The 25097-nt window shown below is 38.1% G+C and overlaps 1 protein-coding gene across 1 annotated transcript in view; it reads right to left on the reverse strand.

Annotated features, from left to right (window-relative positions):
* Positions 1-410: 410 nt before the first annotated feature.
* lmbrd1 (LMBR1 domain containing 1) overlaps positions 411-25097 on the reverse strand; it is a 78108-nt gene continuing 53421 nt past the window's right edge. Inside the window, exons 10-16 of the mRNA XM_057341697.1 lie at positions 24148-24212; positions 23716-23818; positions 22157-22261; positions 20075-20224; positions 17852-17933; positions 1341-1432; positions 411-1248 (exon numbers count right to left, since the gene is read on the reverse strand). Of these exons, the coding sequence (XP_057197680.1) occupies positions 1138-1248; positions 1341-1432; positions 17852-17933; positions 20075-20224; positions 22157-22261; positions 23716-23818; positions 24148-24212 (708 nt within the window). The 3' untranslated portion in view covers positions 411-1137. The remainder of the gene's footprint in view (positions 1249-1340; positions 1433-17851; positions 17934-20074; positions 20225-22156; positions 22262-23715; positions 23819-24147; positions 24213-25097) is intronic.

Below are 25097 nucleotides of genomic sequence, written 5' to 3' on the forward strand. Positions count from 1 at the left end.
CGTTCATATTCAATTTTAAGCAATACAACAGGTAATATTACTACATGTATTGAGGAAAAGTTTTTTTATGTGATAACTGTGATAAAAATCAAGGTTTTCATGTCTTTCACATTGCTGTTGGATGACTTCATGTCACTCCTGAGGTTTGGTTTTGTTAAAATTCAACACACTAGTCTACTACACATCTAGAAATGCTGATTAAATCAACGGCTGTATTATCTTGACTGTATTGTATGAGCAAAGTGTCCTTCAAAACATGCAAAGAATACATGACAGCAGCGATATACAATAGTGCAAGGCTTACAAAGTTAACTTCAGGTCCGAAATATTTCTTTGGTTCTGCACCTTCAAAAAGATTCAAAATTGTCTTATGAATTTGAGGTGTGAATTAATGAACATAAAACCAGAAATACTGTTTTAGTCTTTAATAATGGTTCAAAACTGCAATAGTACATGCATTCTGAAGTTCAGAACCCCCAAAAAGTCTAATACTGTATAATAAATACATTTGTTAAACCATTTTAGTCTCGTCTCAGTTCACTTTGACTTAATTGCAAGTACTGCTATACTTGAAAAATAAAAATCTCAAATAAATGAAGAGGGTTTTTAAGATCCAATCACCAGAACGATGGTAATTCAACCAGGATTAAAGCAACATTACAGGAAGCGCACATCAAAAACACAGGAAGATGATGATGCCTAGATGCAAAATCACAGATAAACAGCATAAAAATCTCAAATATTTTAAATAATCAAAATCTAAACCTTTTTTACAACAAAGAGCGTACCTTGTCTTTATTTCAAACATAAGTTGGTCTTATGCCAGAGAGAAAACCCTTTTTGTATTACAGTAGAAAACAAAATGTCATTTGACATGCATACACAACGTACCCTTAGTAGTGAGGGTCACTAGTAAAGACAAGTTAGCATATCAGATTACAAGTTAAACATGACAATGTCTCTAATGAGACGAAATCTATTTGGCATAGTTAAACATTCAATGTTTTTTTAAGAACCTAAATATTTTTCTCTCTGACCAATGAAATGCTAAAGAAATATTTATTCCAGCTTTAACTTCGAGTAAAAACTGAGCTTTTTAATAACACCAGCAGAGTGTCAGGTGGTTGTGACGGAGAGTTAATGCACATATTCATCATCACTGACATCTGAGTCATCTGCATCAACTTCACCTTCAATCACAGATTTCTTCCCTTTACAACACGACACAACCAGACCGATGAGAAACACCTGCAACACAACAACAGAGAGGTTACAATAAATACAATCGAAATGTCACCCTTGGCCTTAATGTAAATAAACGTCACTTTATATAAACTTACCACTAGGAAAGCCCAGTTGCCAAAATAGTAGATGGTGCTGAAGAACCAAAACTTGTGTAGAAACAGATATGATCTGGTTACTGTGCACTGGTCTGTAAAACAAAATGTGAACAAAAATGTCCCCTAAGTTTTTGAAAAAAGTAATATCGATAGAACACAGTTCTGTATTTGGTGGTGGTTCGCTGCCATGATGCTAAAGCAATATCTCTCATCCCTCCTGAAGTCTTCCCTCCACACCTCTATTCAATTCCGTTTTACTTCTACAGTGCTCTTAAACATTTTTGCGTTTCCTCAAAGCAGCTGAACAGCGATCTGGTTGGTTAGGGCAGTGGTTCTCAAACTGGGGGCCGTGGCCCCCTGGGGGGCCCCAAGATGGATCCAGGGGGGCCACAGATTTTGTGGCATTTTATGAAATACAGAAATTTATCATAGATTTTATGCAATCAAACATCAGAAAAATGACACCACCAACCAAAAGAATTGAGGTTCCAGCATTGTATAACTGAATGTTTTTTGTTTAATAAAAATTCTAAGTTTAAGATTATACGTCTTTATATGGGGGGCCGCAAAGCGATGCACTTAACACAAGAGGGGGCCTTACAACGAAAAAGTTTGAGAACCACTGGGTTAGGGCATTGTTATACCTTTTCCTGTGTGGTTGCTATGTTAAAAGAGCCCTCGCTCTAAACACGCCTCCAGTACACAGAAAAGTAATAGAACTGGAGCATGTCAGGAAGGGTAATCTAAGCTAAGCTTGCGATAAAACACTTTATTTCATGGCGTTTGAGGGCACCTCTGTTCTGAGCGTGTTTTTTTCGCTCCATCAGCACGAACTCTAAATGTTACAAAGTGCTCTCCAGGGAGAAATGTAATTTTCATCCAAACACCCTAAAGCGGAAATCACAACAATGAATCGAGCTAATGAGAGGCATGCACCCACAGAAGAAAACAGAAAGCAACTAATAATAAACATCTGTAATGTACAGTAATATACAAATAACTCTCATGTGTTTGTAGCCAGAAGGTCAGTGGGTTACTCGCCCATAAGAGTCTCCATCTTACCACCACACAAAAGCTACTGTGGAGCAAATTATACGAAGAGCAGTTTGTTTGCTTCTTACAGCCGGCACACAGATTTCTGTATTTGCATTCAAGAGAACCTGTTCACAGCACCGCAGAGAGCCACATCAGCTACCAGCTAACCTGTTACATCAACTAGAATAACAAGCTGAGCTCATGTCATAGAGACTCAATTTGGACATCACTGACCACGTTTACATGGACGTCAGTAATCCAATTATTTGCCTTATTCTGAGTAAACTAATATTACGATTAAGGTGTTTACATGAGTTGCTTTAAGAATATACCTTTCATGTTCCCGTTTTACATGTTACACTACATAGTTGGATTAATGGCATACGTCATTACGTCCCTAAGCAATGCCGTTTGACGTTCCCTCCATAATTTCATTTCACTAGTTCGCCTATGCAGATAATATTGATGGTAGCAGGAGTAGCAAGGGTATGCTTGTTTGGCGTGCTGTCCGGGGGGCGGGCCTCGAGCCTTGAACCCTGTGTACCCCCCAGTGTCCTGCGAGAAAAGTTAGTTTGGGGAGAGGAGCCGGGGTGGTGGAGGGATGTCGAAGACTGCAAAAGTGCAGGTAAGACGGTTACCTATTTATTGAATAGTTCGCTGGGTCTGATAGGGTCAAAGTCATGATAATTGATGCGGATCAGCTGCGATTGCTGATGCACATCAGCCGGGCTTGATTATATGCTCCGGCTCCTCCCGAACTTTGTTAATAAAACATCATTTCACTAGTTCGCCTATGCAGATAATATTGATGGTAGCAGGAGTAGCGAGGGTATGCTTGTTTGGCGTGCTGTCCGGGGGGGGCGGGCCTCGAGCTCGCCGGTTCCTGTCGAACCCAGATCACTCCCCCTCGATGGGGGGAGTGAGCCGAACTCGGAACCGGCCGGAACCCTGTGTACCCCCCAAAAGGCGCATGATGCTGGACAGCAGCCGGGTAATGCATTCCCCCCAAAAGGCACAGGGCTTGAGGCTGCCGATGTGGCATATGGCTTGGTAACGGGAGTGGGTGTAGGATGTAGCGTAGGCTTGGGACAGAGTGCGGGCTTGGGACAGAGTGCGGGCATGGGACAGAGTGCGGGCGTGGGCTTTAGACAGGGCATGGGACAGGGCTTGTGTCTGCAGCGGCAGAGCGTGGGCTTGTGACAGAGCTTGGGCTGGGACAGAGCGTGGGCTTGGGACAGGGCGTCTGTTTGGGACAGGGTGTGGGCTTGGGACAGAGTGCGGGCTTGGGACAGAGTGCGGGCTTGGGACAGAGTGCGGGCGTGGGCTTTGGACAGGGCATGGGACAGGGCTTGTGTCTGCAGCGGCAGAGCATGGGCTTGTGACAGAGCTTGGGCTGGGACAGAGCGTGGGCTTGGGACAGGGCGTGGGCTTGGGACAGAGTACGGGCTTTTGACAGAGTAGGGTTTGGGACAGAGTACGGGCTTGGGACAGAGTGTGGGCTGGTGTCTGCTGTCGCAGAGCGTGGGCTTTGGGAAAGTGTCTGCTGTGGCAGAGCATGAGCTTTGGAAGTGTCTGCTGTGTCAGAGTGTGGGCTGGTGAAAGATTGGTGCTGATGTTTTGGGTGATGAGGATGAGAGAGGCCTCTAGCAGTGTTTTTAAGAGGGTGATTTACTCGAAGATCAGCTCCGAATATTGAGGGACCGGCGTTGGCATGGGGTCTGCCTCCGGCGCTAACAGCCTAAACTTTTGGAAGGAAAATCGAGAGAGAACGTCTTGCTATCTGATTTTTTGACCCGGGTATGTGTTTGGCTGTCAAAATGAACTGATCGCAATCCGATATCCATGTGAGGCGTCTGAGGAGAGGCATTAAGGCGGGTGAATGAGAGCGACCTTTATTAATGCAGTGCACCGTTGCTTCATTGTCGCAATGAATTATGATGCTGGAGGCGGACCATTCTTTGCCCCACAGCTAAGCCGCTACGACTATTGGGTAAAGCTCGAATAATGCAGAGGATGCGAGAGACTATGGTAATACTGTGAGCTGGGCAGGCCAGGTGGAGGCGAACCAGCGGGTAAAAGCCGCCGAAACCGACGGAGGGGTGGTTTGGTAACTGGTTTGGTAACTGTCGCAAAGTGCCGCGAAAGCTCCTACGCGCCGGTAATAGTGCCATTAAGGTGTATACATACCGCACTTCGATAATGCGACTAAAATAGGAGTACTCCACCCGTCTTAATTCGATTTGTGTTTACTACGATTATGAGTCTAGACGGATTAAGCTAATCAAAAAGCTCTGTTTACATGCTCCATTCTTAATCTGAGTATCAAATCCACTGAGAAATTTCTCAAAATACACAGGTTTCGAACAAAATGAGGAGAATAAATAATGACGCAATTTTTACTTTTGGGTGAACTGTCCCTTTAAGAAACCTTTACGTTTATAGTCCCTGTGAACCGGAAGTTGTTTTTATTTCCAGTGAAACGGAATTTCGATTGAAAAAATAGTAGACGTGGCTTGCGTTTTTCAACGCGAGTTGATTGGATGTATAAAAACAGTCGTTGCAGCAGATTGAAGGGGAGGAGTTAACAGATGCTCCGCCCAAGCCGGCTAACTTACCTCATTTGAGATGAATAGTCACTAGACGGCGGAAGTGCATTTTCAGATTTTAACTGAAGATGAATGAATTTTAAAAAGAGAATGACCCACACTGATAAGCTATTTACAATAAAGCAATATTTCATAAAAAAAATAAAAAGGTAATTTTTAATTTCACTGGGACTTAAAAAAAAGTAAAATCATAGCAACAGAATAAAGCAACAGAATGTAAAATAAAAACAGTTATTTATGTTAGACGCCTCAATATATTTAAATTACATTCGGTTTCATTTATCTTCTGGAGCAGATTTACAAAGGAGCAGATTTACTGTGAGTTTCTAGCCAGAATCCTGCAGTTACCAAACACAAAAAAACCACACACAACTTCATGAAATTGTTGGGGCAGTGTGAACTTGAATCTGATCTGTGAGATGTCAGAGTCTCTCGAATTTCGGAGCTGAAGATGGTGGTGGTATTGATCATATGGGAATCATGTATGTTCATGTAAAGGGTTTGTTGATATGGGCACATGGATGAAACAGGGCTGAGTGTCACTGGAGCAGGACGCCTGTAATCAGCTCAATCTGTGGGGCTGCTGGGACGGCAGGTGCTTATGAAGATCCGGCCCTATGGAGCATGTTTTTCAGAGAGAAGGGACGAGAAGTGGAAAGAAAGGTCTGATAGTGTTTACACATATAGAGTCTAAGAGAGACAACATCAATGACGGCTCCTTTAGTCTTATTAAAAAACATGAGAGACATCACAAGGTCACCAAACTTTCTATTTTCATCTCACGCACATGTAGCTCTTTTTACACTTGGCATCCTTACTATATCAACATGCATCTCAAAACTCTCATGTCAATCCAAACCCGTATGACAAAAGAAGATATTTTGGTAACCAAACAACATTGGCCCCCATTGACTTCCATTGAATGGACACAAAACCACGCAGACATTTCTCAAAATATCTTCTTCATTATAAACGATCCAAGCTTAATAAAGAATAAATGGAATCTCTGCATATGAAGCAAATCCCAATGCCATAATCCTAAAAGAGCAGGTCTGATAGGCCAACACAGCAACAATGACGCTCGTGAGGAACCGGACCTGTTTGAGAGCAGGCATCTTCCTCCGCTCCTGCACTTTTCCTGCCATCTGCAGCTCAGCAGATGCTCACCTGAATTACTTGGCAGATGGTTCTCGCCGGTGCTCTGGCTAAACAAATCAACGTGTACAGCGCTGACCCGCTTCACCTTCAGACCGCAGTGACTGCTGATGGAGAACGCCTGCTGAACCACCACAGCCAAAGCAACAGTTCAACACAAAAATGAAAATCATATTATTATGCACACACGCTCCTGTCTTTCCAAAGTCACGTGGTTTGAGTTTAAAAGGAGAAAAGGAGATTTTTTCAATCTGTTCCTCAGTCAATGACGCAAAGAAATCCTTATTCAACAGGGTTTGGAACAATACAAAAGTGATTCTCATTTTTTGGTGAACTGCTCCTTTAAGAAACGAAGCTGACTGACAGGAGGAGCATGGCAGAGTGCGAGTTCAGCGTGTGGTCAGCCGGGCGGCCTTCACTAAAAGCATACATTATTAATAATCCCTCATTTGTTTCTGTGTATACCGGACAGGAAGAGGATGAAAACAGGGAAAGTGCTCCAAAGTGCACTTTCTCTGTGAGAAGAACATACTCTCAACCTCTCTGTTTGTTTGGTTTGGGTTTTGATGCTGTTTTCTGAAAGCACTCTCCACATTTGACCGTTTATGAGTATTCCAAGTTGACTCGACCTCTGACCAATGCTCTCAAAGCTGCGTGACTCTCTGACATCTGACTTGGACCCCAGAGATCCTGCTCTGACCTGAAAAAATCGAATACACTTTCTACACATGAGCAACGACTTCCACCTACTGTAGAAACTCTTGGAAAACACTTGCACTACAGTAAACATCTTAAAGACCACCCACAAATAAAAATCCTGTCATCATTTATGCGCCTTCGTGTCGTTCGAAACGTGACTCCTTCTTCTGTAGAACACAACAGAAGATATTTTGAGAAATGTCTCAGTGGTTTTGTAAGTCAATGGGGTCCAGTGATGTTTGGTTACCAACTTTCTTCAAAAATATCTTATTATATTCAGTACATTTATATGAAGTCATATATAAATATATATAGGATTATATACAGGACATGTAGTATTCTTCAGTCTCAGCACCGTCAGCATCAGTGTGCATTGGCTTTGACCCAGCTGCAATAAGATGCATTAGCTCTCTCTGTACCAGCGGTCCACATCTACCACTAAAGTAACACCATGGGGGTGCACATGGCGCATGGACCCGTGCCAGGCTGTGCCTGACGTGGCTATTCATTAAAGTGTGCTTTCATTATCTGCTCTGTTTTAGTGCTTAGCTGGGTAATTATAGTCCGCTATCTATGCACCAGTCATGGGATGAATTCCGATTCAGACTGAGATACCAGCAAGACAAGGTGAGGCTAGAACAAAACAACACCGCAGTTTCTGAACGTCTACATAAGAGTATTAAGTAAAGGACAAGCATGGCAGGTGACAAAGTAAAAAACGACATAAAGTGTCACAGTAAGGCTAAGGATCTAGAAACTGCATTGAAATTTAGCGGCATCTAGTGGTGAGGTTGCGAATTGCAACAAACAGCTCACTCCACCCCTCACCCCTTCCTTTTGAAGCACAGAACTAAGATGGCATCACGTTTTCACTTCTTTGCCGAAGGAGATAATGTATTTACGAAACGCGCTCTGTAGAGCAGTTTGTCCGTTTAGGGCTACTGTAGAAACAACATGGCGGATTCCATGTAAGGGGACCCGCGGTGTATGTAGATAGAAATAGCTCATTCTAAGGTAATAAATCATAACGTTTCATTATGTAAGGTCGTCATACATACATTGCAGACATAGTTATGTATATTATATTGCATTTCTGTCAAAAGGTCCTCCAAAAAAGTACACACTGGACCTTTAAAACCCACAGAAACACGTGCCACTATTATTGGAAGCAAACACACTTTCCACTTTTGGAAAAGCTTTGGATACGCAGTTTCTTTGTTTGTTCAGCCAACAGATGCATACATTTGGTGCAGTCTTCTCACGAGCGCTTAAAGGAAGAAGTTGCTAATCTTTCACACATAACAACAGAAACGAGAGCCAAAACCAAGGGAGGAGAAGAGAGTGTATTGTGTCACCTCGAGGAAACTGCGAAATAGAAGGCCGTCAGATCGAGTGAGAAATAGCATACAATCAAATGGTGGCACTTTTCACCACAAATAATCCTGCGAGGTTAGAATGAGATGAGATCGAGGCGGAGATGTGAGGCAGAAGCGCATGAGTGATTTGAGAGCCGCCGTCTCACCTATCCTCTTATTTATAGGCAATGTAACAGGTGCATCATGTGACTCATGATTCATACCAGTCATCCACAACACCTCTCCGAGCGCACGTGCACGGACATTGAACATAGAACAAGCGCATACAAGTTCAACCTAGCATGAAATGAAAACAACTTTGTAATGCACCCAAGAAGTTCACTGAAAAATAAAACTTTATCCTCAGGTTGTTTTAAAACCATATGACTTTATTTTGTTTGCGAAACATTTTGTGGCATAAGATGCCTTCTGCGTGTCGTATTCTTTAGGAAATAAAGGTTCATACAGGTTTGCAAAATTCCATGTTCCATGGGTATTTAATATTAATCTGGAACAGCGTGAGGGTAAACTACGACAAGGTTATCACTATTAAGATGCTTAAAATAAAATTGTAATTGAATAAGCTTTTTTTTGCTAAAAATGTTCTCTTTCAACAGTAAAATTCCCCAGAACCTTATGTCTAGAACACATGGCTCTGGTTGTTTCTGAGAAAAAAAGTCTCGTCTCTTTTAGACTTCTTAAACATAAATTAGTGAAGTCACATTTAGAATACGCAAATTAATAAAGTAACTGTGGCCTTCCTCTATTCTGAGAGCACATTCCCTTCATTCCATTCGACATGTAGGCCTACCCTAGACTGAACTCATAAATTAAACTGCTGAATTCTGTTCTGTCCTTCAAAGCTGACATCAAGCGCTGACATCCGCGCACCGTCTTCCTGTCTCTTTATTATATCTGTCACAAGCTACAAGAGGGGAGAAAAATCTCATGTTTATGAACAAACAGAGCGACCCGTGAGCCTAACCCATCCACATAATGACATTATTACAAGTGATTTGTAGTGTGTTGTAGAAAACTAACGTGAGAACCTGCCATCTCTGAACACATCAAACGTTTCTCCTGAACATCCCTGTTGCTAGGGAACGGTCCTGAGAATTCTGTGAGCGCTTGATTTCTTCAGCATGAATATGAGTGCTTCTTTCACATGTCAGATATATGACCCTTAGGAAATGTAACAACAACAACATCTGTATGTAACCTATTAAAACATTTCATGATGTTGTAGGAGTTTCTGCACAAATCACAATAGTTTATGGTCAAAATTATACTTTCAGAACTTTTACAAAATACTGCGGATGGTAATACCGCAGTGTTTTACCGCAGTACCGTGGTACTGAATACTCAATACTACAGTGTGCCATAATACTAATGTGCTACTTGTCCAAAAAGCATGGACCACAAAAATAGTGACGTCGTTTTAGCAATGATATGGAGATTCTCTTAATAAAATCTGCCAAAATATACACGTCGGTTCAACACCACGGTCACACTATATATTTCAGATTCAAATATTCACATTCCAATTTGTTTTGATTGATTAGATTGATACAAGTTTGTTACAGCTGTGAGATGTTTTTTCAGATAATAAAAGTGTACTGATATTGTAGTGACAGTATTTATACACATGATCAAAAATTAACTTTATAACTGAATTGTACACAAATTTCTGATGTTACAAAAACCTTGTAGGAACGTTCTATGACACCTCACCATTGTGTATAATAAAGTTAACATCAATAAATCAGAGTTATTATAGTTTTATTTCCTTTTTAATAATATTTTTAATTAGCTTTTATTTTTTATGTTAATTTTAATTAAAGTTTTTGCAATTTTGATACAGTATATGCTTTTGTCATTTTTTTATGTTGCTATAAGATCAATTATTTTTTATTATTATCATTTTAGTCGTTTTTCTGAGGCAACATTTACATTTTTCATTTAGTTTTTCCGATAAATTGTTATGTCAATATTTTATTTTGAGATAGCAGTAACATTTTCACAGTTTTAATTTGAGTAAACTAAAATAACCTTGCAATAAATACAGTGAAGTTATCATCAACATTAATTAATCTGATGAAATAAGCAATACTTTTACAGCATGTATGAATCGTACATATTAATACATTTTTCTACGCCTTTTCCATTTTCAAGCTGTATAAATGACACTTTCTGGATCAACAAACATAAAGTAACAATAAACAAAAGTAGATCTGAAGAGTTCATTTGCAAAATCAGATAACTGACTTTAAAAAAGTGTTATTAACTATTGCAAGTATACTGTAAATACATACGATTTAAGAGCTGTAGCGGAAGGGAAGAATTCAAATAACAAATAATATTTAGGCATCTGAAGTACTCTGAGAGTGTCTGCTAAACGCCTTGTGTGTTAATGTAAATCTTTGATCATTTTAATCTCTTCATCTTTCATCTGTTATTACTCATTTTTCGCCTGTGATCAGTGCATTAAAAATCAATAGGATAGATTTTTTAAGTAAACCTCATGTGGGCATTGGAGAGAGCTGGAGCGGTATCATGCGTTCATTAGAGCGCGGTTAGAAATCAATCTGACAGGATGAGAAAATTTATGCCTGGCAGACTGGAGGGGAGAGCAGAACATTGTAAGTTTCATTTTAATTTGTGCCTCCTGAATCTATTGGCACACCAAGTGACTTGGTGGATGGTTGTCATGGCAACAACACTTGATCCTCCAGATACTCCGCATATATCTGGACTAAAACGAACAGATATAATATCATTAAATGAGTGCAGCGAGAGAAAGATAGACAGAAAGAGAAATGTATTTCTGCTTAAATAAATCTGCAAAACAAAGGATGGTGAAAGAAAGGGGAAAAGAAAAACAATCGCTTGCCTGTTGAATGCAAAAGAAAAGTCTTTTGTCAGATAAAGTTTACATCTATGTGTCGAGCAGTCGATAGAAAAAAGGTTAACATATTTAATAACTACATTACAAATAGTAAGATCTCTTCTGAAACTGGAAACATTTGTGAGATTTCTGGGTCTTTTTCTCAGAAGAAATTTATGAGATGCAGAAGACTGACTCTCCATTTAATCTCACTGATGTCTGAAAGAAATAATTAACATATTAGAGGGTTCACATGTGATTTTTCTTTCTCACAAGGTTTCTATCATCTCACTTCATTCCATCATACCACCCAACCCTAACTCGCCATCACTCCTTCAGGAGAATTAAAGATGACCCAATCCAAGCTGTGCTCTCTGGATCGGGACGTGCCTTTTGCTCCGTGGACTGGAGACGCGCGAACGGCAGGGTTCGAGAGCACGGGTCGAGCCCCGCAGCAAGAGATGCTCTCGGCTGCATAACGCGCCCTCTCCGTCGCATGTGTTCTCCCTGCTTGACACTTCCTCCCACTCACGCCCGGCTGTTACGCAAGACGGAGCAGCTTCCCGACCGATGAGAAGACTCGGACTGCTGCACAAGAGGGAAGATCTGGCAGAGAGAGAGCACTGCGGATGAAAAACGACTGACAAAAGAAGAGCAAGAGAGAAGACGTCGATAATATTCAATTCTTTTATCCACAGGGTTGCTGGTTTGTGCTGCAGGTGAACAGGTACATAGGGAAGGAAAGCGCACGAGGCCGTTAAACTGAGTATCTCATCAAGTGTCTTAAATTGACAGTCGATACGTGGAGAGTGGAGGGTCTGGAGAGAATTGAGGAAAGTGCTAAATTGATTACTCTTTCAATTAAAATAATTAAGCTGCCACTTAAAGCACTTCATCTTACCATTCCTTCCCTCATTTATTACTCTTTAAAGAGGAAAAGCAGAGACAAAGACCTCAACTAGGGACATTTTCTGCTCTCGAGCAACATATTAACCGCTGCGACCTAGAGCTGGATGAGATATTGAATATTCATATAAAATTAAATAAATAAATAGAATAGAATGTTACAATCAAACCTTTTTTAATAACAATTCTAGTTTAAACTTCAGTACTTTGTAATGTAAATGATGTCTGACATCTAGCTGGGGCCTCACCACAAGATAATCAAGCCGATTTCTCCCCTTCCGACAATCCTAGGTAAAGTCCCGATGATCTAAAACGGCTCTACAAATGATCTTATCAGATTTTCCTGTGGTGTGATGATGTGTGTTAAGAGTGATCGGAAGAACATCGGAGCCACCCCAAACGCGAATCATGTTGAATATTTACGATCAGAAATCCTGATGCGTGGGGGAAACCCCGAGGGCAAACGCACAAGAACTCGATTCAAGTGAACTTCAACGATTCAAGTGTTTCCCGAAACAATCGTTCCAACGATCAATCGCAAACAGCATCGCAAAGTTGCGTTGTTGGAACTGCAGCTCTAGAGCTGTGGTTAGAAGCATAGTTCCTTATAATTATGAAGTGTAGACTTACAAGCATCATGCCTTTGAGCAAACTAAGCAAGCAACAAGCAGTGCATTCTATATACATCATTTGAAATATATACAAATTTAATTTGACATCTTTTAGTTTGTTAAGAAAATACAAGCACCGTTTTTTTAAAAGTGCGCATGTGCATGAACCTACATGCTGTAGGACCCTGGGGAATCCAAGGAGTGATGTAGGAGGGAAACTTATGAATGAATGAAATAGTGAAATAAAACAACAAATAACAAAAATAGGATAACAAAAGTCGCCGTTAAATGCAATGTATGTTATTTACAGCAAGAATTTGACATTAATTCGATCTGAACGTATTTATCAGTAGACGTCATTACTCCGCCACCTGTATGGTGTCATCAACTAGATTGCTGAACCAACTTGGTTCAAACGATTGATCTCTGACAGAGTTACTACGGTTTCGGGAAACATTCAGTCGTAACTACATCGTTAATTTCCCCAATGATGCATCGTACTACGGTGGTTAACCAGCGAGTTGTCGTTGTTCGGGAAACGCACCCCTGGTCAACACTGGCTGTTGGATTTGAACAAATAAGATGGATAATAAAAATTCTCAAAGCACTAGTACAACCACAAGCATAAACTTTGCACACACAAAAAAACATATAACAAATGTCACTTTCTGCTGTAAAACATATTTATTTTAAATACATTTTCAGTATTTTTTCAATAGTAAATATGATTTTTGTTTTGGTCTCTGAAACTTGTAATGGCAGGCACTGCAACTGATTGTACAAAAGAACAGATTAAGAAATCTATTTAAAATGTTTTTTAATATTAATATTAAATTATATTTTAGATCAATATTAAAATAATAATAATAATATGTAAAACTTAAAACAAGACACTATGGCATTATTTTATATTTGAAAGCTTTTCTTTAAACAAATTTCACAAAAATCAGTAGTTTTAAAGATTTTGAAGTAATTGAAAAACTTCTGTATTTGTATATAAGAGACCATTTCGAAATGATGTGCAGTTTTTCTGAATTTACTATTTTTGTATGTGTTTAGGTAAACATTTTGTTTAATTCTGTGAATTACTAACAATATTTCTTCCAAATTTTAAATAAAAATATTTTTATTTGCAGAAAATGAAAGCTGGAGAATCAGGTCAAAATAACAAAAAAGATGCACTACATTTTTTCAGACCTCAAATACGGCAAAGAAAGTAATATTTATGTAAAATAGTATATAAAGAGTATATAAAAGTATATAAAAGATTCCCTTTTAAGCGACACACCAGTAAAATTTGTACATGTATTTAGGAAAAGTTCAAAATGTATTTTTTATGTGATAACCTGGATTTTTGGATAACCTGGTGTCTTGTCATGCTGTCAGTCTCTCACATTGTTGTTGGATGACTTTATGTCACCCCTGAGGTTTGATTTTGTTGAAATTCAACAGACACTGGACTGGACACAATACATAGAAATGCTGAATCAATGAAAACTTGGTCTCTTATTTTTTTTCCACGACTGTATATAACATCTAATGCATAAATGATATAATGCATATACAAAGTGTAAAGTAAAATCCCTATCATCATGTTTTGAACGGTCAACACATATCATGACAGTTCCAGCTCAGCATCCTTAAGCAGAGTATATAGTTTTTATCTTTTTTTGGACCCAGTCGTGAAAAACAAGCTGAGCCTCTTCCTATTATCCACAACAAAGACAACAAATCTGACTTGACCGCAATGATCTGAAAAATTATTCAGGGTGAAAAACAAGCGCATCCCAAGCGCGTGACTTCAATCACAGAAATCAAACCACAATAATAAAGCCGTAGTCTGAATACAGGAGGCGACCACAGGAACAGACAAATATTTGATGTCACACACCATCTGGAGAAAGTGGAATAGAGCCTCTGAAAAGAGATTCTGAAATATACCGACAACAATACCTAAATAAATAGATTTGGTCAATTAGCTCGTGCCACAAATAAACCGCTTATGGTCTCAATTCCACTTCAACAGCAAATGTTGAAAAGATGAAATGAGTCAATACGAAGGAAAATTATGTCTCCAAAAAGTGACTAGACTAACAAAACCTTTAACGACAAGAAGCTGCTTTTCTTTCACCAAAAGCTTTATCATGCTGATGGTAAACTGTAATCGTAATAAAAGCAAATTGAAATCACGTTTCCCGCTGTGAAGCAATGGAGAGTCGTGTGCTAATGGATGGCGTACAGCTTGTCTTGCGCTGTTCTATGTGAAAACAGTAATGAGGCGTTTTGCCGATGATGGGTAGGTGGCAGAAACACAATGACTGGGCTCTACTGACCGTCCACAGATGGGAAAAGGCCAAAACCCACACTAACAGATTGGAGGGCTGTGATATTTGGCGAGCAGACGCTTTAAAACGACGCTGGTTCTAAAGTGCGAGTCAACTGGAGATGGATCAATTGCAGATGACCCGCAGAGCAACTTCTGTTCCTCTATTGTGCGAGACTGCGTCTTTATTTGGCTTTGAGAGACGTAATTGGGTTATGATACAGAGCGTTTGTTTAAATAAAGCACACGGGGAAGAGTGCCGGCACAAAGCGATGCAGCACAACCGTCTTCTATCATTTCTGCTTGTACAGTAAGTATGATTAATATTTCTAGTGCTCATACTTAAAGGGATAGTTCACTCAAAAATGAAAATTATTTGTTCATTCACTAACCCTCATGCCAATCTAAACATGTATGATATTCTCTTCTGTGAAACACAAAAGTAGATATTCTGAAGAACATTGTTAACCAAACAACATTGGTCCCCATTAACTTCCATTGTATGGGCACAAAACCATATTTCTCAAAATATCTTCTTTGGTGTTCAATAGAAAATTGTACAGGTCATGTACAGGTTTTGAACGATGTGAGGGTGAAAAAAATAGATTTTTGGGTGAAAAATTCCTATAAGAATAGAGATTTGAACACACCCAGAGTATAAAAGTATCTCTCCCTGAACAATATTTTAAATCACATGGTTTGTTGAGGAGAGGTGAGCTATTACTTTTCAAAGCGATCAGACTAATTTTCACCTGGCAGATGATGAATAAACATCACTTACACACCTGGGTGGTCAAGGGCAGCAAATCGGACCAATTCAATGCAGAGGTACAACTAGAGAATGCGAACAAAAAAAATGCACATTTACAGACTAATAGAAAAAAATGATAACACAGAGGGGAGGATGGGACCAAAGACTTTTGGATCATACAGACTTTGGTGTGGGCTGTTTCTACTTGGATCAGCACGCAACCACACAGAACACGCTAAAAACGGTCACATGCTACAAAAACAATCCCCTAGCAACCACACAGCAATGCCCTGGCAACCACCCACAAACGACTAGCATGGTGACAGCTAGCATGTGTTAGCAGCATGCGCACACGCACACACACACACACACACACACACACACACACACACACACACACATTCATATCATCATCAGCCTACGTGACCTGGATTTTAAGTGAACATTTGAGCTAAAGAATTCCTTAGGCTGCCAATATGACGTTCCTGCAGGACTTAAGGAAGACCGAAGCGGATATGAAAGTGGAACATGGACCAGCACAGAGGTACATTGTACCCACTGAAGGTTACAGATCAGTCTTAAAAAACATTTAGGACGACTGGCTGCTTGCACCGCTGATCCAATTACATATTAACACCATCGTTTCATTATTATTCTCATGTCCTCCAATGAGATGAGATTGTAATAGCGGAGTGCCCTCCTCTGGATAAAAAACAGCAGCGTGACTGCAGAAGCTAACTGGGTGGTGGCATATCAAACCACAAACATATCCAATCTGAATCCGCCGTGACTTTAAGGAAAAATTTTGTAAGCCTGTTGGTTTTAAAGATGATCTTGTCAAATGTGTCAAGAAACAGTGAGAGAAGCGGCATTAAGTTAACAAGATGCTAAAGAGCTTAAAATCACATGATATCACACCGTGAAAACACAAAATCTGAGATTTTACACTAAATCCCACGTCATTGTTTTTTGGAACACCTTCTCTCTTCGCTCTGCTGTCGCAGTGTGTAATAAGACACGAGTATAAACATGTTGAAAAGCAGTGTCTATAGGCTACAACATGCTCACTAAACTGAATTCAGGCTCCTATCTTCTGCTTGACTCACTGCCTACTCACAACACACAGAATATCTGCAATTAACTGAAAACATGCGCTGGCAATTGACCTTCTAGACAGTAATGAATACTTCTGCCACATTTTAACTAATGTAGATCTTTTAAAGATTGCTTTCAGTCTGACCCCTCATTATGAAAGCAAAGCCTGGTCGTGAGGGTTGTGTGGCGCAGGCATGATATCTACTGTTCAATGTTTGCATTATCAGCACTATTTACGATTCCTGCTAATCAAAAATGCTATGCAATAGCACAATTCCCACAGCTTCCCACAGATATTCTGTGCACACTGAAAGTGACAATGCTGGGTGATGTCGCACAATCCTGTGTACACATTTATAGTCCACAAGTACTTATAAAATATAGTTTTAACAAACGTTATGTGGACCAAACTCAACTTCTGGCAGACCTCCGCAAAGAATCAATAACTGTTGCGTAGTTCTAATTGAATTTACTACAATTAATATACAATAAAATATTCATATAATTAATATTAATATAAATAAATTGTTATATTACAGCCAAAAACAGACCTGAAGTTAACTTATGGCCAGATGTGTGCGTCCGTTTTAGACCAACATAATTGAACCGGCTAATTTTGCATCTATAGTTTAAAAATGACTTAAAAATGTTTTAAGGTTAGTGAAAGCAATGTTTTTTACCATTAATATTTAATTTAAATAATAAATAGATTATCTAAATATTATAAAACAATGCTTAAACAATATTAAGGTAATATTTAAATTGTTACTATTAAATATAATTTAAATACACATTATTTATACAACTGGACAAACGTATTATCCATTCACAATGGACTGGACCGATTGTTGCTAAATACAGAATAAGCAACGACATGTAAATGGCTGTCATCGGTTCACAAGCTCACGGTTGCGACGTCACAAGCCCTGCACTGTGAAAATTACATCACACTTACTGTACAAGATATTAAAAAAAACCATTTTCCATGATATATCGCCTTTGAAACACCCCAACAACTCTGTCGTATGGAATGATTGACTGTTATTCATTGAATTCAGTCAGTCTGGGGGTGATAAAAGAGACAGTCTTACCTTCAGGAGCGCCAGCGTCACATATCTTCGTGATGGCAGTGGAACGATTCCCCTGTGATGGCTCTGAGGTGGGCAGCGGGGTCTGGAGAGAGATGGAATAGGAATATGGAATAGATGGACCGCATGCAGGGCAAACATATGGATACATACATTACTGTATCTACGTCGGTGTATGACATTAGCGTGCCAATAAGTGTTAGAATGATGTGACATCTGTCATTGCTCTGATCAAGTTTGATATCAAATACGAAGCAAAAAAACGATCCTGATTGACTCGTTCTGCCTGATTTCATTTGACACTTCCTAAATATTATACGAAGCAGACTGATTGACGCTTTTTGGGTAATTACTGTAGATTCCGAAATTCAATTACACGTAATTCAATTACGTGTTCAAACTACGTACTTTGAGGTAATGCCACACAGCTCGTGTTGGATAATACATGAAGTAAACTTCTTGTGGTTTGGGAACCAGGTTAAATTAAAGGTATTTATTATGAGAGTAAAAACATGTGCAAGCTTTGCAATTGGTTTCACAGCATAACAGCACGCTACCACTGAGACGTGACGGACAGGTTTAATTGGTCAGATTTTGACACACGATGTGATGTTTACAGAGTAGAACAGGAGGTTCGTTCTTGCCGTGAGCTGTTCTTTCGTCTTTTGAACCATCAGCCCTCTGACAGCATGTCGGCTTCTGAGCAAATGACTCTTAATTTGAGCTTGTATTTCCATAAAGTTAACATAATAGTTTTAGAAGTAACCAAACAGGATAACACGGACTGCTGGGTGGATGCAGAATAATAGTGTTACGCTCCTGGGAGACGACTAAGAGAAATCTGATTGGATAATTTATCGTGTCAGACAGTCAACAGTGAATGACAAAAACAACTAGTTTTGACAGGATGGCTTAGCTTTTCAAAGACGTATATCGCTGCTGTCGTTTTGATTTTTGCCATAAATCATTATTATTAGTCATCCTTTTTGTTTGTCACTGGGTTGTGCAAATATATCACCAATAAAAAGTATTATAAGTGCTTGTCAACTTTGACAACACAGTTTTTACAGTCCAGTGTTTTATTTTAATTTCCTGAAAAACAGCAAATTTGAACATCCAAGGTTTCAGAAGGACAGCAGCGATATTAAAGTTGTGTCAAAAGAATGATTTATATTTTACTGTTGGATTTTCACAGTTTGAAGGACTGAACTGATAGTCATGGTTATTTTAGTTTACTAAAATTTAAACATCTCTGTTTATTAAAATCAGTTTTTCCTCTGTTTTTCCCTCAGAATTCAAATGAAATAAGTTTAACTATAACTAAAATTATAATAATAAACAAAAAACGAAAATAAATCTAAAATAAAAAATGATGTATAAAGCAACATAAAAAATAAACAAATAAATAATAAAATGAAAAAAAGGATATAACAAAATAGCTAAGAATGTTTCTAAAGTTAACATAAAAACTACAAATCTAAAAATAAACCTAATTTAAAACATTAGTCAAAATATTGGCATAAAAATGACTGAAAAGACTTTTACAAAATTTACATTTTGCCTCAGAAATAATTTGAAATAAATTGAAGGCACTAAAATTATAATAAAACAAAAACTAAAATAAAAAACAATTTATATAGCAACATTAAAATAATAAAATGACAAAACCTTAACAAAATCGCTAAAAATGTTTCTAAAATTAACATAAATACTAGAAAAACTAAAACAAAAAAAACTAAAAACAGAACTATAAAAATTATGCTAATAGTAAGCTTTTAGGAAGTACACAAGATATGTGAACATCTTTATATTCTATTTTACAGATTATTTCATCTGAATTTATTATTTATCAAAACAATGTGGACCACACTTCATGCCAACGGTCAAAATCATATGTTCTCTTCAGTACTTTTCAACCCTTTCCTTATACTTCATAATGTAAAGCAGTACAGCAGTTGCAAGACTCTACAGACTTACCTCACGCAAAGTATACAGTGTGTGGGCAAGTGTTCGCATTAGAAACAAACAGCATATGCATCAAGAGCTTCAACAGATTCTGGAGTCTGTAGAAAAGGTTCTGAAAGGTTGTCAAACACTTGCTATGTAAAGGGTTTATCATTACATACTCGAGTCAGCAGCGTGGGCTCTGTTTGCTGAGATTATGCCAGCTATAATCCTGTAATCCAGACAGCCGAGAGGATTGACTGCTATAAGAGCTCATCTCACCTGCAGCAGGTACTTCTGGCTGCCGTACATGACGTACTGCGGGGCCAGACTGTAGATCATGTAGCTGGTGTGGAGGACGATGAGAAGCAGGATCATACAGAGGAAGAGGAGGGCCTGTGGACGGGTTCTCTTAGGCCTGATCTTATACAGCTGTGCAGAACCAATTCAAACATCATTATAGCACTCATATGACTGAGAACAACATATCAAACTGCTATTAGAAAAGTAACATGCATTACGTAAAACTATATATAACTGTCCATAACTTAAATAATTATTCATATATAGTACGCCACGTGCACATGTGCCACATTATTCATTTATGGTTGCTAAGCAATGCAACTTGAGGCATTATAGAAATACCTTTTGAGTTTCACACAAAGGACCACAGCAAATAATTTGAGACTATATTCAGTCTTAATAAATCAACTGTGTGCGTAACTGCTTGGTTGGACTGTTTTCTGAATAATGTCAGAGATGTCAGGACTAACCACAACATATAGTATACATTCTCTGTCTATTGCTTCGAATACAACACCTTGATTACAATCCTATACACATCTAAGCGCTGTAAGATAAAATCAATATCTGTAGTGTTATACATTGTTCTTTCATGTGTATTGTAACATCTTAATATGACTTACACAACAAGCACTTGCAATATGTTCATGATATTTAAACAGAAACTGAGCCGAATTATAATTCTTCTAACACTCTATGGAGTTTATTACACTTTGCCACAGTTATCTTTATTGCTAAATGATGACAAATTTGCATATTTTCACGTTTTCCACTGTTTTGTCCATTAGTTTTCTCTGTTAAATTGTTTTCATATGCACACTGTGAAAAAATAAATGAACTGAGTTTTAGACAGTATCAAATCAAGTTTGCGTTCGTAATAAATGAAAACAATGTATTTTTTATTAATTATAAATAAATAATTTAATAATTTAAAACTTTTATATTATGGGCCATTCTACAGAATTCGTGCAAACTGCTCTCCCACATAAAAAAAACTCATTTAAAAAGCATTCAAATCTTAGTTGTTTACTAAGATCCTTCGATCATCTTTGGAACCCCACAAAAATATTTATTGTAAGCCTAATATATAAAATCATAATTCATTGGGTACTTTCAATTGGGAGATGGGTGTCCCAAACCCCTAAATTTCAACTTATGAAAATTATACTTAAAAAATATATAGTGTGAACGCTGCAACCCGAACCCTGGTGCGCACCAAACAAATTAAATATTGTGATCACTACCAAAACATTACCATCACTACTGAAAATGTGTTGTACCGAAACGTACATTAAATTATAAACTAAGATGTTATGATAGTGTTTGGTTCAATGTATATATAAACAAATGAATCATTAACTTTTAAATCGTTATGATCATTTTTATGCCTCTTACAAAGAAAGATTGGATTCAAAATACAACAAATCGCATAAATTACACCTGAAATATTGTTAAAATTGTAACTATTGCTCATTTACATGTGGAAACATTTTTTAAAAAATAGATAAAAATATATTTAAAAAAGTAGATTTAAACAAAATCTTAATATGAAAAATATAATCGGTAGTTACACAATTTGGGGTGAGGAAGAATTTTCCAAAACTTTCTGAAATTACAATATAAAAATGAACTGCACAATTACTAGAAATATGTACCTTTGATATGATACAATTAGCATACATAAAAAATTCTGGGAAAAAAACACATTTATTCAAGATGTTTCCAACTCTGATTTTGTAGAATGGCCCTTATACACTTTTTCAATTGTAACCTTTAATTTTACTTTTAGCTTTTAAGCCCATATACAAACACTCTCAATAATAACTAAAAACGTTTCCTTTTAAACTTTTTAAAAACTTTCTTTAAAACCAAAATCTTACAGTATCATTCTTCATTATACTGAAGGTCAGATTTAGGCTTAAACACAAAGCTTGTGCATACTTGATTGATACTGTACAATTAAACTGATGTGTAAACCAAAAATATTAAAGATGGAAATATTCTTTCATAATCCAGATTGATACGCGGACAGGTGGGGTTAAAGAAATGGGGATAACTCACCCGCATCCAGAAGAACCAAATACCCATGTTACGAATACCGGCCATGGATGTAAAGACAAAATACACGGTGATGATGGTGATCAGAACATAATCCAGAGGAAAAACCTGTAAAGAAAGGAAAAAGACAAATCAACCAGTTCTTTAATTTCTTAAATGGAAAGAAACTACATACCCAAACTAACCCAAAGAGCTTTGGTCTCTTTTAGCCATTCAACAAGGGCTGTTGTTATTCATGTTTCCCGACCCCCCCCAAACAATTTTCTGGCCTTACAGTCAACAAAAAGCACTATCAACCATCACAAAGCCTAACGTGAAAACTGCGGAAAGACCATGATAGTGCTGTCTGCTTTTGGTCTCTTTTACTTGTGTAATGGAATGGTTTTTGTAGTAAATGATGCATGTTTCACAAAGCCCACAATGCTGGAGGCTATCGAATATATCTACACACACTCAACAACAGTGGACTAAACTACTGTCACTCCTGCCCTCGAGATATATCGTTCCAAAACTCGGAGGTGATTTTTCTGGCAATCGCGGTTATTTCAATGCATTTATTTTCAAAAGAGCCACAGGAAAGAGATGACAGAACCGTTTTGAAAGTCAAGCTTAAACGGCCCACTTTCTCTTTTCCTGGAAGTTTTTTTGGCTTCGGTTCAGCTTGTAGAAACGCCCATGCCTCTTTCGTTGCCAGCTTGTCCTCCGTAACTCCCCTAAAGTTCTTTTTTTTTTATTAGCTGACCTCAACTGTTGCTCTCAAATCGCGGATGGAATGACATCATGAGGCACAAATGAGAAATGTTTCTGGATGCACGGGCAATAATTATCCGGGTGTCCACAAGAGCCTGCCTTTCTTATTCCTCTGCAAATTACTTTTCTTTTTCCCGCTTCGCACGCGCGTAATTGCTGAAATCAATGGCGCGGATTCCTGAACAATTTGGATTAATCAAGGCATCTTAAGCGGAGACTGAAACAAGCGATGGTATTTTATTCAAGCACATGGAAACTGATCATTGTGCTACTTAAAGAAGATTGAAGGATTTGAAACCACCTCTGAGAAACTAAATGATGAAGATGCTTATTTCTAATGCAGAAATTGCGCTAATTCAGAGGTCATCACATCTCATTTCTTTATGCTACAGCAGAAGACCATCTGACCGTTGCCAAGAGATGATCTATGTATAGTATTTATTTTTAGATATGACTTTAATTTGAAGTTAAATTTGTATTTTGCAGATTGTGATCTATAGTTTTTCTTTTCATTTGAGCAAAACGTGACAAAGAGCCTTATCAAAAACCAAATATTCTTCCAAATATCTTTCTCTGTGTTCATCAGAACAAAGAAATGTATACAGATTTGGAACAACTCGAGGGTGAGTAAATGATGACAAAAGAATATTTTTGGGGGGGACTGTCCCTTAAAGATACATGTTTAGCAAAGAAACTGGAGAACATGTTTAAATGATGTTGAATGTGTGAATAAATTCACATTCAGATCAAGTAATAAAACCAAATGTGAATATATTCTCATGAATAGTTTAATAAAGAGAGTTTTTTTTTACCGGTTGCAGTGCCAGCAGTAGCTCATTAAGCGGGTTGGTTAAGTTGGTCCCAAAGATGATAAACCCAGTGCTGATACCAGCTGAATGTAAAGCCTGATCCAGACTGCAACAAATAAACATTTCATTCCATCATCTCATAAGAGACCAAATTAAAAACATCATTAACTACAGTGTTCTGTAACCAAATGAAAGACAGCGAAAAGCGTGAGCAAATGAAAAGGTGCCTGAATGACTACGACAATTACTTCAACGCTACTTTAAAACGTTCATTTCTGATGTGTTCTTCATTCGTATTTTGAGGTGACTGCATTCTGACTGTTTATTTGGGTGAGTCATGTGTTTGTAAGCACATGTGAATGTGTGTGAGCAAAACAGAAATTTCAGAAAGAGTGCTTTTAATATCAGCGGGTCAGAGTAACATGCGAAACTTACTTAGAAATAAACAAGGTCACGATGAACAAAAGAGCCACCAGGATGAAGAAGACCCCAAGCAAAATCTGAAAGACACGCAAAATATCAATACAAAGTTATAGTGATATGAGCAGCAGATGAATAGAGTTTCCACGTTCAAGCTGCAATCTGTAAGTTTTGCCTCTAAATCACCATCTCTGTTAAAACGTAAAATTGCAGGTAATCAAATGACAAATGACTTGCAACTGACATTTGAATGCAAAACTGTACACGCCAGCTCAACTTACAGTTGCGAATCGTGGAAAGGAGACAGTTTCAAAGGACCAATGAATTACAGCTTTAAAAAGTGCAAGATAGCATGACATTAGTTAGCACTAGAATTAATATACAATATTAATATATAGAACATACAATACAGAGACTGTATACAAAGATTTCATTTTTATTGAATAAGGAGGGTCTCAGTTTAAGTAAAACATTAGCTTAATTTATCGTGCCACAAGAAATAAAAGCTGACAAAGGATCTAACTAAGAACTGTCTGAATAAATGGAGACTAACACATACTGGAGAGAATAGCACATTACATGAGAGGCAGCTGAATTGAGTGCCGACACAATGTGACATTCCTGCTACATTGATACTTCTTAGAAAAAGTGGCTTGTTACTGGAAAAGCAACAATACATTGAAAACAGCCAAACTACTGTCACGCTACTGACAAATGTACAGTAAGTAATAGCATCCATTTAGTTACATCCCCGAAGCTGCACACTTCCTCACCAAACGTCATTGTAAAAATGGAAACGTTCTCTGTTAGCTCATCGTGTCTAAAGCAAAGGTTAGTGATATGAACTGGTCATGATCCCCTCAAAAAAAGAGATGGGATGAACTGCACTGAATGAAGACAAAAAATGAAACGAGTAAATGAACGAAGACACCAGCACAAACACAGTCTCGCATCCACGAAGCAAA

This window comes from Triplophysa rosa, linkage group LG9 (assembly GCF_024868665.1).
Source record: "Triplophysa rosa linkage group LG9, Trosa_1v2, whole genome shotgun sequence".
Classification (NCBI taxonomy): domain Eukaryota; kingdom Metazoa; phylum Chordata; class Actinopteri; order Cypriniformes; family Nemacheilidae; genus Triplophysa; species Triplophysa rosa.